The sequence below is a fragment of the Fulmarus glacialis genome, unplaced genomic scaffold (assembly GCF_000690835.1).
Source record: "Fulmarus glacialis isolate BGI_N327 unplaced genomic scaffold, ASM69083v1 scaffold11046, whole genome shotgun sequence".
NCBI classification, from domain to species: domain Eukaryota; kingdom Metazoa; phylum Chordata; class Aves; order Procellariiformes; family Procellariidae; genus Fulmarus; species Fulmarus glacialis.
The window spans coordinates 51,437-64,615 of NW_009217494.1; the positions used below are offsets into that span (position 1 = coordinate 51,437).

Genomic DNA, 13,179 nt, shown 5'->3' on the forward strand with positions numbered 1-13,179 from the left:
TTAACAGGAGAGTAGGAAGTGTTTGAAGTTATCACAACTAGAAGCACACATACTTTTGGGCAAACTCTAAAAATCTGGGGCCTGCTCCTGCATGTATCCACATTTTTTGGCAAGAAGCTACAAATAAACCCTCCTAGTAAGACATGAAAAACCTTGCGCTGTTTGACAGAGATACTGAGGACAGACCTCTACACACAAAACAAATTGTCGTGGGGATAGGGACTGAGGTCTCATACTGCATTCAACAGTAAGCGTGCTGCTCCCTCAAGGACTGCCCAAGATAACAGCTATGAAAGCAGACTCCTCCCAACACTCTCCCTGTCAACTATTTGTACCGCACAGCGTTCAGGTGTTACATCCCCCCCATCTCCACCTTCCACTCATCATAGATTCCTAAGCCACATTATTAACCATTGAACTAAAAGTTTTTGCCATCTCAGACATTACCACCACATCTGCTTCCTCTGGAATGTGTCTGACTGATCTAATCTGTGCTTCTCATCTCATTAACTCTCGTCCTCAAGCATCTCATCTTCAACCTGTCTGTGCTCTGACTTCTCTGCTCTTTCCCCTCATCTTTGATCCCTCTTTTCCTTCAGCCTCTATAGTGCATATCGTCTCCTCAAAAAGAAGCAGATCAAGACATTTTCAGATAATGAGAACAGAAAAGTACAGATGTGCATAAGCGCTTCCAGGAAATAAGGGGAATTGTCAGAAGTTAGAAGTCTCTCACCAACCTTCTGTAACTTCCCATGAATTTAAACGCATTGAGAGCTTAAACAGTTAATTGTCTTAAAAACATCTCCGCAGTAACCCTTTGTGTGATAGCAACATCCCAGCCAGTATATAAAGCCTGCATGTCAAGATTCCTTCAGCTTTCTTCCTCAAATACCTTTGGGATCATGAAATAACAACTCATACAGACAAAACAATTGGAACAGGACCGAAGTACTACTCATTGATATTCCTCATTTTGCTAATCTAAAGCAGCGTGTCTCCAGCTGCCGATTCATTTTTACGTAGGCCACGCACATACTCTTTTGAGTGAGCAGCGTACAGGCTGTATAGACGGTCAGAATCTTCCTTCTTTGGAGGCCTCATTCTCCGACCATATTAAGAACAAATCACTTCGACCCCTGCAGAAAAACCATGCCTATTCTTTGATGTGACACACTTTCCTCTTCTTGGCTAATGCTCTATCAATCACACTAAAACCTAGGGATTCTCTGAAGGGCCATCCTTCACACATGAATGGCAAATAGACTTATCACTGGATTCTGGAAATAAAGGCTTGAATAAAATAGAGGAGTCTTCTGATATCTATTTTAAGCAAAAGAAGGAGGATGCCTTGCCCAAAATCACAATCATTACTTCCAATAATATACACATAATGAGATTCTTTTGACGTCTTATCCTGTACTCAGCAGAAAGGCTGAGAAAAACCAATGGATAAAATCCAAAGTTACAAATCTTCACACCTTCTGAGAAATAAAATCAGTACTATTTTCCCATCAAGATTTCAGTGAGGAATGTGTCTGTAGTCAGCTCCTGAAACCAAGTAATTGCTCTCACTACCAAAAAGGAAATGAGAAAAAAGAAGAAGAAAAAAAGAAAAGGGGGGAAAAAAAAAAAAAAGCAGCCCCTACCTTCAGAATAGAAGTCCAGAAGCTTACAGACACCTCAGAAAGGGTAGGTTTTCCATTTATTTGTGATCATGCCAAAACAGAAAATAAACAACTAGTTTTACACTGCTACTTCTGCTGAAAGAAGAGGAAAATATTTAGCAATTAAGATTCCACATGATACTGCTGAGTCAATTCACTAACTTATAAAACAGAGATAGTCTCTTGACCTGCCTACACAAAACAGATTGTTTTCCAAGGGTTCAGATAGTTTTCTGATCTGACCAGATATTGCCACCTGGAGGACATTATGGTTTCTACGTACAAAAAAATCACAGATGAAGACAGACCCCAGTTTTTCAGTTTTGTTCATAATCTGTAAAAAACCAACAACTAAAACCTACAGCAAAAACAAAGAGAAAGAATAATATCACACACACACCTTGGATCACTTCTCAATAAAAATTATTTAATCAAATCAGCCCAATTGCTGATAAAACTATCAGCTATCTTGACTGATAACCTGAGAAAGTTCTTTTTCAGCACTTAATTGTAGGTCTTGTCTGGTCCCCAAGCCCTGAATAAAAAAATTTAAAAAAAAAAAAAAAAAAAAGCTTCCACTTCATTTGTATTAAAAGGTTAAAATTGTTCTAAACACGTGCTTAAGAAGAAAGCCTGACTTTGGTAAAAAATAAAATTAGCAACTCGGACATGTAATTTTCAACTCCAAAACACACTTAATCTAGAAACTTAACACACTTTCTAAAGCTACCCCATCTTGCATCCTGACAGATGCATCCTGATCAAAATGCACAAATTTTGCCCTACTATTAGCCACTAAGAAAACAGGTGGAAAGGATTATTCTGTTTAAACTATTATTTTTATTACGTTTAGATTTCCAATCTTTACTTTAGCTCCACCTCCTTGATCTCATACTTTAGCTTTATGCGTTCTCTTTCACTGCCTATCAGCTTTATCTCAGCGGCCTTCAGTTTCTTCTCTGCCACGATACATCCAGAAATTCTGATAGCCATTGAGGTAAAGCTGAAACCAGTGCCCAGCCTGCCTTCCCTTCCACACGCCGTCCAGGCTGGCCTCTTGTTGCTCAGAGCAGAAGTAGAGAAGAAAGCTAACTGCAGAAGACCAATCGGATCTTCAAGGACAGCCCGACCTGTGAGTCGGGAATGAAAACTATACTAGACTACCCCAACTACTAAAGTATTTATCACCATGTACATGACAAGTACATACTCAAAGCTAATTTATTGTGAAAGAAGTACAAACGTTCCTTTGTTTTCTCATTGCCACCTGCTTTATACTAAATACTACCACTTGGCAGGTTGGAAAACAAGAAAAACTACCTTAAAAATAAATCACTTTCTTCAGAATAAGCCAAGGTAACTTCAACGTGTTAACTCTTTCTACATCTAAGATTCCAGTGTCATTGTCGGTAAGGGAATATCTCAACTTTTTTCTGTCCCTACATAGAATACTTGACAGACATAGCATCAGTAGGGCTGCCAGTGAAATAATGTGTAATATGTCAGGTATCAGAACGTAGGCAGATGACCGTGAAGCACAACACAGTTCGTTCACAGGCCAACAAACTCATGGACTAGCCCCCCAAAACAAGTCATACTACCAGGCAATCAAATAAGAACTACAAACCCAGGACACAAGTGAACAAAACCGAGCCACGTATCCAACTAACTCAAAAGCTGAAAGCCACAAAACAGTATTTAGTTACAGCTAATAAAACATCCATGCAACTACTATGGGTTTTGTTACAAGTTGCTGAAAGAGTCACAGGTCACTAAGTCTCCTCATTTCCAACTGAGAAACACACAAATAGTTTGCAACGTAACTCTGTGTTATATAAACCCTATTTCGAACACCACACTGCACTGCCAGTAATATACGTAACCCAGTATTTGCAGCAAATGGCAAAAATGCTACTAATTTTCATGGGAATGAGACCAGAACTATGCACTGATGGTAATTACAATTCAAACACTGAGAGAAGTTTCAAATAGCAACTTTCCCACAGAGACTGAATGGAAAAACCAACTCTATGATTACTAAGAAGCTTTTAGTGTTTTATTATATTAATAACAGATTTCACTCCACTCCTATTAAATATGCCTGGGATTAAACATTCATGTTTACCTCATTTGCGCACACCACCTTGGAAGTTTCTAACATCAAAATGAAGTTGCAAAAGGACAGTATTCTATTCACATTATATTTGTTTTTCTTTCTACAGCACAATTAGAGCAGCACATGCATGCTTCTGTAATTAGAATTACTTAAAAATATTTCCATTACAACCCCCAATTTCCAGGGAGATATAAACTGCACTGCAGAAAAATCCCCCAGGCCAACATGTAATATCATAGAGCTCACACTGAAAAGTTACTTGGTTGGTCATTTGGCTATTTTCATAATCGCCACCTAACTAACATAACACAACACAGGAATCATGTCGTCTGTTTTTATATATATATATATATATATACACACACATATATATATGTAGACGTGTGTATGCATATACACATGTGTGCGCGTGTGTATGAAAAACTTGAAATTAGTATTACATAAGCGTGAGAATAAGGCATATAGCTATACTACTTTGTATAAACATCACATGAACCTCTGTAGCTCTTTAAGGCCACACCATCAGTTACTATCCTCAACATTCAGTGCTAACCATGTTTAAACAGTAGCTGTTTCAAATGGAGGACAAAATTATGACATAACACCAGAAAAAGTCGAGTCCAGAAACTGCTCTCCTGAGAATACATCAGGAAATACATTAGCAAATTTATTTTCTTGCTCTGGTTGCTAATATTGTACACGAGACAAAAGCTTTCTCTTTTTATCTGGATCCTCTGGTCAGCTTTATTTTATTGATTTCACAAATGGAAACACTAAAACAACATTCTTGGACTTACCTCCAGGCCTTTCATGCTCTCCATCAGTATGTAAAAGCATTGAAATAGGCATGCCAACATTCTTAGATCTTCCAGCTACAACAACATTTTTTCCAAATGTTTGTATTCCTTATAGGAAGAAAAAAACAAAAAGAAAAAAACAACAAAAAAAAATTGTATTCTGCTTTTTTGATATTCCTAAAGCTTTCTTCTTAATCCCCAAGACATAATTATTTTCTGTTGTGGACTGCTGACATCAACATGACTTGAAAATCCACAAGGCTGAACTTGAGGGATCAATCTACAAAATGACTTTCAGCTTTCACCTTAGAGAAACCTGAATGAGTTGCCCCTTTTGTTACCTGAATCACCCTTTGGAGGGATTTAACGTCTCTTCCCTGACCACAAAGGGAAATGGAAGCTCTTATGTCTACCAATAAGAACGCGTATATTATACTTATAAAATGTCAACTATTGAATAGATATGCATTCTTTTCCCCTTCTAGTACTGAATTAAATGTTCCCATTTTTGTTCTTGTTTCCTCCCCTTCCCCCACAAGAACTCATGCATTCAAATCTTCTATTTGATAAATAATCAGGAGGTCAGCAATATCACAGAAAGTTTCTTGCAACATTATAAAATGCAGAAAATAAGTTACCAAAGTGTTTCACCACATATTCTACGTGGACTACTGTCTACACTTAATTAATAGTTATGCTACTGGCAAAAGATCTCATCTATTTGGCACCTCCTTATTATTCAGATTAATCCTATGTTTGTTCTTCATTCAGCCCAATACATTTAGATAACCTACACCTTTTAACTCACACCTGACTTCATCGTTCATTCATCTTCCAAGATAAAAAAAGAGTTTCAATACAGTTCAGCTTCTTACCTGTCCGTTTTATAATTTCCCACACGGCAGCAGCAGTGGCAGGTATTATAGAAGGCTGATCAAGACACAGACGTCCAATATTCATAATATGAAATCCATCCACATCCTTTTCAGGTGCGATAGCGTTACAAACTGTTCGTTCATCTATGTGATCTAGGAAACACACTGCTTTCAAATTACAGTTCTTTCACTTGTCAGGTGTCATCAATACTACCTGAGTCATTACACAGAGAAACACACAAGTTTGGTCTAGCTAGGGTAATTATTATTATTCATCATGAATAAACCACACTCCCCCTCTAAAAGCAGCAGTTACAACTTCACCTTTTAAGTCATCTACTGAAAATTAAATTATTCAGTGATACTGCTAATACAACAGATTCATTGAAAAACAGGAGAGGCCGATACTCAGCTGAGAATGATGACTTAGTACCTACAAAAATATATGTCACTTCTGCATTCCAGAAGTATTAATGATTGAGTAGCTCAAAAAAACAAAACAAAAAAACAAACAAAAAAAAGAAAAATCATCTGAGTAAAGTTATTGTGCATGTTACCTGTCTCTAAGATCACAACGGATACACAACCTAAGTTTTAAACAAACATACAGAAACCCAAAGCTGAAATAACTTTGCAGGTCTAGCTTTCGTCTTCCATTTTACAACAATACAACTGTTTTTAGTAATTTGCCCATGAGTAGGACCAAAACATATCCTACTTCATTGGAAAACTGTGAGAACGCATACAATTGTTTGATATTGATGAGCTCAAAACACAAAGTACGGCTTAAATGACGATACCTGCACAAAATTTATTATTCATATCTATTCATAATAAACATTTTTCATATGCGCTATTGATATGGGATAGGTCTGCAACTGCTTAAAGCTTCTACTGCATCGGTACTCATTATGAAAAATATATGCATTAGCCAGTCCTACCACTGCAAAGTTACAAACCCAAGTATAAAGCCTGCATGTGTAAAGCTACTTCAGAGGAACAGCTCTACAAAACTGATACGGACCCAGAAAGCAAACTTTGTTTAACAAATGTATTTACCGAGTGGTACCTCAGTCACAATTTTAGAATCACAGAATAGTTTGGGTTAGAAAGGACTTTTAAAGGTCATCTAGTCCAACCCCCCTGCAATGAGCAGGGACAGTCTACTCTATTGCTTCATGGTTCAATAACTTCCCAAACTGCTTCCAGGATTACACTTCCAGCTTTACTTCCATCTCAGAAAGATTATTTTTTCCATTTTTTATATAAGGATACAACATCCTATCTAGGCTAGATCCCTAATAGAACTCTGCGATTATGAGGTGATATATCCCAATGTCCAATTCCAGGAGCATTACAGGCTGTTTACAAAAACCCAAATAAACAGAGATGAGTGTTCATTACGAAATTCAGACATTCCCAGTAAAAATATTTTATAAACATATACGGGATGCTTGAATTTAGTAGTCAACTAGCTCTACTTAGGTATTTTGTGATTTTGCGTTAAAATGAGCTAGCTAATTAAAAGATATAATGGATGTTATAAAACTTAAGATGTGGTAATCCCTTGTTAAAAGACTTACAATTAAGAAAACCCTAGAGTTAAACCAGACTGTTATGATTTACAATTTAATTCTCCATTTTCTGATGGGAGTAAGTTTCCTTTTGAATCCTAATGAGAAAGGTCTGTGGAAATGAACATGTTAAGTACATCGATGAAAGAGTCTCTTACAAGTCAAACTAGCCTAATCCAGATTGAAGGCTACCATAATCTTGTTTTTATGTCAACCTGGGGAATTAAAAAAAACAAGAACACAGAAATTTGGAATAACCTATTAAACAGTTTTTGCATAAGAAAACTTGTTAACCTTAGGCAAGTTAGTTGTTCATCAAACAAAAACTTGGCAGCCGTGCTTTTCCTTGCGCCTGGGATAGGACAGAACACTGATCTTACAAACACCTCCTCATTGCTGTCTGCCTTCAGCTTCCCAGAAATACACAGATAATAGATACATGGATGTAAAAGGGAAAGAAATCATGCTTCACAGGGATTTTTTCTTTTTCCACTCAAAATTGATTTGCAGAATTTCAGAACAGGGCACATAGTACCAGGAAGAAATGCAGCTGCATAGCTGGGGACAAGTAGGCTGACACGGGCCTGAGAGGAGAGGATGTGGACACCTTCCCTTCCCCATCAGAGACAGTTCTAAAACACTATCTTGGGCGGGCTGCCCCCAAACAAACAAACAAACCCAATTCAAACTGTAGAGACAGTTACTGTGTTACTTAATGAATAGATTTTATTTGCCTCAAGAAATGTATTTTCCTGGTTCGTTTCCACTTGACTGCAGATAGCCTCATTTATTTCCAGAGGAACAAAATCATTTCTTAAGCATGTTACTGTCAGTCTCATAGAACGTGCTTAGCCTCCTCTCAACTGATGCTCATACTAACTTACTTGCTGTCATTCCAAGCTACTCTCCATGCCAAGTTGCTCCCTGCACTCACCCTTGCACTTGCTAACCAAACTTTCAAAATGACACCGGGCATCACTTGCCTAGCTACTCTGACATGCACACAGAAAAACTCTTATTTACACAATAAACAACATGTGCCTCTAATGTTGACGTATGAAAAAAAAAGACTAGTTTTCAAAAGGGAAGACTGATGAAAATAAAAACATAGCACAAAGGGATTCGAAAACATACCATAAGGATCAAGAAATACAGACATGGAGGAAGCTGTTCAGCAGCAGCAATGAGCTTCCTAGAAATAATTTTGAAAAGCTATACTGAAGACACTGCTATGATTTTAACAGTCAGTTCCACCAAAGCAGGCCGCACTTAGGCTGGCAGAGTCTTTCACAACAGAGGGACATCACGTTTGTACTCATTTGTGTCTCACACTTCTTTGCTGCTTACAATTAAGAAAATTCTGAGTTTTTCAGAATCTTTCTCAAATAAATATCTAACACTTCATAGCCATCTTCCAGGCAATTTAAAGAAGATACAGGAAACTCTCTACAAAACCATTACCACATCAGAAGTAATGCACTCAAAAGGTGCACAGAAAGGAAGTTTTCCTCAGGCAAAGATGACAATCCTCAAAGTTAAGTTGCTCCAGCTCACAAAAGTGAAAGAGAACAAAGCTATTTTCTGCTTCTATTTTTATCCCAATGTTGATCAAAAGCCACACCTATGTGTGGTTTAGTGCTAAAAACCCCAAACCCCACACAACAACCTCAACTCTGGAATAATCAGCCTCCACTGATGAAGTTTTCACAACTTCTAAGCTTTGTCTCCTTCCATTACAATGCAAATCAAAAGATTTTTGGAAAATGAGCTAACTTAGCTTTTCGCCCTTCTGCTTCTGAAGTTCCTTTGGGAGAGAAAATTTAATTCAATAATCAGAGTTATATCTGACATCTATTATGGAAGGAACTTCCTGAACATTTTCAGTTCATGATAACTTGCATATTTAACTTTACTATACTGACAATGCAGTATCAAAGAAGTTCTGCTATTGATGAAATTATTCTCAGGTTTTTACTAAGGCAACAGCAAGGCTGCAAACTAGCAAGTTTTATAGGTTAGAGGAAGGCTACTCAGCCTTCAGGTAGTTACTGTACAGACGTACCACAGTTCTTGAGAGGGATCTTCAACCAATTACTTCAGGGCTGAAACATTTAAGTGTACTAGCATCAGACATTTGAATTGACACACCTAGAATTATCTTCAGGTTTTTTTCTTTTCAAATGTTGAACAGGTTTAAACTCACTAAGTTTCAAGACTTAATTCTGTTGTTGAACTACGTATCAATGAAGGCCGACAGCTCTAGAGCAGACTGTAATGAGCCGATACCCTCCTCATAAAAAAATGCATTTCTGCAAGCGGTACCTCACAATTTTGCCGAGTACCCACACAAGTAAGACAAGTGACACGTGACATCTCCCATTTCTGGGGAACACAACATTGGACTGGGAATCCAGCGGGTGAGTCCGTTTCCTTTGCTACACGCTTCAGTCAGAAAGATTTCCATCCCTGGGCTGTCAGTGCTCCATCTTTTGCATGAGTTGTTACTACTGAAATGAAAATCTGTTACACCACCTGTTTCCCCTAATCTGTTCTTAGTGGGAGAGATGTTTCTTCAAAGTAAACCGACCACATTCCATCAGCTCCCAGAGTTCCTGACTTGGTGTCCAAGATTTCAGCCTCCTTACTTGTGTTATGCTTCCACCTTGTGGCCAACTTACTTCAACAAGCGGCCGATTTCAGTTAGCTTTCATATAACACGAAGCGCAAAACTTCCTAATCACAAACGCTGCTGTTTATTACAAATACAAACAAAGCATCTCTTCCTCTATAATACTCAGCACCTGCCCCAATTTTTGCTGTTTCGTAGATATGAAATAAAAGCAGTGAGAACTGTCTGAAAGTGAAGACCAAGACTAGGAATAAGAGTGGAAATGAAGAGCTTAACGAGAAACAAAGCTTCCACTTCACCATCGTCAGAGATACTTACAAACAGTAACCCCGGGAGTCCCAGATAGTGCTAGAAATCATGCCTATACGTGCCAAAAAGACAGCTCCTGCCCTTCGGAGCATGCAGTATAAACGCGCGATAGAAGACAACACTTGGAAACACAGAGACAGGGGAAACCCAACGTGACAGTCAATTTATTACAATGACTCTAGTAATTTATGTACCTCTCCATTAGGAAGCATACAGTGGTTTAATTAAGTTGACTTCCATAGATTTAGATGAAAACCACAAGTTTTATTACTGCCAAAAGACCATTTTGCCAGCTACTACCAAGTGATATTTTAGTGAGACTTCATTACAAATTAGGAGAAGGGAAATAAAAAGCAAGAATACAGCAGAGGCTTTTAGGACCTTAGCACAAAGCTCACCTGGAGCATTAGGTACAGCATAGAAAACATGAACAAATGTTTAAGGCAAAACCTGGAATCACTGTGAGAAAGGCCGTATTATCATCCTTTAGATAGCATAACTTGGCATGATATAGGGGATAAAAATATGGCAAAGATCTTGGAGTTCAAAGCAAAACAATGCAACATGTTAAAAAAAACAAAAACAAAAAAACCCACACACAAAAAAAGAGAAACTGGATAAAGTGCGTGTGGAGAGAAATTCCTTAAAAGAGCATTGACAATACAAAGTGATTCTCACCATTTAATTTGCTTTTTTGTTTAGAGTGAACTGCAGGCTAGTATACAACAAAAAATTTCAACATCTCAACTAATCCTTCATTATGCACGTGCTCTTTCAACAGCTTCTTATATCACTAAGATACACTTGCAACCCAAAATTGTCAAACTCTTCCCTCTTACATTGACTGTATATGAGGAGTGGGACAAAAGATGTCACCTACCTGGGAGAGGTAGCTGAACTAATAAACCACTAACTGTTGAATCCTTGTTGAGTTTTACCGTCATATCTAAGAGTTCTTCCTGAGAAATTTCTTTAGGCCTCAGTATGATCTCACTAGAAATGCCTGATAAAAGCCAAAAATGGAAGACACATATTAGTATCAGGAAATTTATTTGCAGACAGCTTAGTCATTTTGTCTAAAAATCTGTCCGATACTTCACAGCTGTTTTAAATAACCATGGAGGACTTGCTAAAAATCCTGCTTTTGCTGCCTGGTCTTTAATGCTGTATTTCTACATGTCAAGTACAATCTTACAGCGAAACATAGAGGGGAAAAATAGAGCGAAACATAGAGGGAAAAATTTTGGACACAATAGCTCCAAAATTAAACAACAGTTTAGAAATATTTGGAAAACAAAGCATGTAACTTTTCTACAAATGTGCTCTTGAGAATTACAACTAAAACGGAACAGATAAAGCTACACTAGTATTACTGGCATTTTATCTGATAGCTTTACTGCTTCTGTGGGAGAAAACTCGTTATTAGAAAAGAAAATTTTTCAACTTACTTAACAAGATTGCAGTTTCACTGATAGCAACAACATTCAAGTTCCCTGTTTAGGTTATGTTACCCTTTCATTTGGAAATAAGATTTTGTAGTGACTAGGCTTTATCCCGGGTAATCAGTCACTTAGCTTTACTGTTCTATTTCATTATGTCTGAAATGTTGCCCTTCGTATTCAGATTGGCTTGCCTGGCTCTGATGTGGACCTAAAGCATTCAACAGGACAGATATTCCATCCCATACAGCAGATGCACAAGAAGATTGACATTATGACGAAATTATTGACATTATGAAGAAAAAGGCTCTTCTCAATATCTTCCTGTGAAACTGGTTACTTAATCACTGTTCCCATCAATTCTAGGGTAGTAGGGTTTGCTACCGCAGTTGGAGGTGGACTGAAAAATCCACATATAAAAGAAGGAATCTGAGGAGGCAAGCTCTTAAGCAAATATTTCACATTCAAAAATAATCAAACTGTCTTGCAGAAACAACTAAAACTGACATAATTTCTCTCCGATTATCTTTATTCACCAAACCTCCCAAAGCCAGTTAAGACATTTAACTGCCAAAAAAATTCCCCAGTGTTCTCCTTTAGTTTCCAGTTTCTAACAGTAAGAGTGCAAACTGTTTCCTAACAACACTTTAAAATACACAATTGAACTTACGACTACCATTCATGTGCCATTAAAACTACTTTCTTTACATGTCAATGCAACTTCTTTTCTTTAGGTTCATCAAAGAAGACAAGGAAGAAAACAGTGCAAAATTAAATTAAGATACGAAGGAGGTTCTCCCTCACTTTTTGTATTTTTTATTTTTAAATAACAGATCTTGTGCTTACCAAAGGATCATTTATATTACATGACACATACCTACAGCTGCAGCTGCTTTTATCTTGTTTCTGACATAGATATGACTAGCTGGATTGTCTCCTACTAATATGACAGTGAGATGAGGTCTCTTGTTTCCAAAGGATATCCACGATTCTACATCCCTTTGAACTTCCTTCAAAACTTGTTCAGCAAGCTTTGTCCCTGAGATAATGGTTGCTTCATGACTATAAAGACAAAAAGATACGCAATATTTAGGTGTAGAATTTCATAAACAAGACACAAGTGTGCGATCTACCGTGTTAAATACTTGCAAATGCTTTGATTAGTTCATTTGCTAGTATTTAAAATATTATTTGAAAAACAGTAACGCACTACAAATCCACCCGGGGAAAGAAGTGTTTCCCCACTCTCTTATTTGAAGAGCAGGAACGTGCCATCAGTGCATACAGAAGAGCAGCTCACCTGCCACACCCCACCTTCCCAACACACGTAGCCAGCCAGGTTGAACAAATCTATGAACTCCTGCATTTGGGAACAGAACGCGAGAACATTCTTAGGCCCTTAAGTTTTTCCGTTTTAAGGAATTTTTACCCACCTTCCTTCCCAAATTTCCTTCAAAAATCTATTTGACGTGGGATTATTCACACTATTCTTTTGTCCAAGCCTAGATGATACTATTTCTCAGCTTTCTTAGGACTTAACTCATATAAGGCAGCGGTGACTAACTCAGGAGCTTCTGTCATGCCATCCCCACTTTTGTCTGTTCAATTCCCTGTCCCTCTAGTAGCTTCCCTCTGCCCCTCACCCAGCACTACAGCACACAAACATCCTCCTTGGATCAACGGCCCACAAACATTGCCCTACCCACGTAGGAAAGCAGACGAAAACTGAAAAAGTCTTGTGCCTTGAACTTGTCCCAGAACTCCTCAGCCCCCCTC

At 37.9% G+C, this 13,179-nt stretch overlaps 1 protein-coding gene across 1 annotated transcript in view; it reads right to left on the reverse strand.

Annotated features, from left to right (window-relative positions):
- MTHFD2L (methylenetetrahydrofolate dehydrogenase (NADP+ dependent) 2-like) overlaps positions 1–13,179 on the reverse strand; it is a 30,156-nt gene that overhangs the window by 16,014 nt on the left and 963 nt on the right. Inside the window, exons 2-5 of the mRNA XM_009579695.1 lie at positions 12,281–12,465; positions 10,845–10,967; positions 5,453–5,605; positions 4,578–4,685 (exon numbers count right to left, since the gene is read on the reverse strand). Coding sequence (XP_009577990.1) covers positions 4,578–4,685; positions 5,453–5,605; positions 10,845–10,967; positions 12,281–12,465 — 569 coding nt within the window. The remainder of the gene's footprint in view (positions 1–4,577; positions 4,686–5,452; positions 5,606–10,844; positions 10,968–12,280; positions 12,466–13,179) is intronic.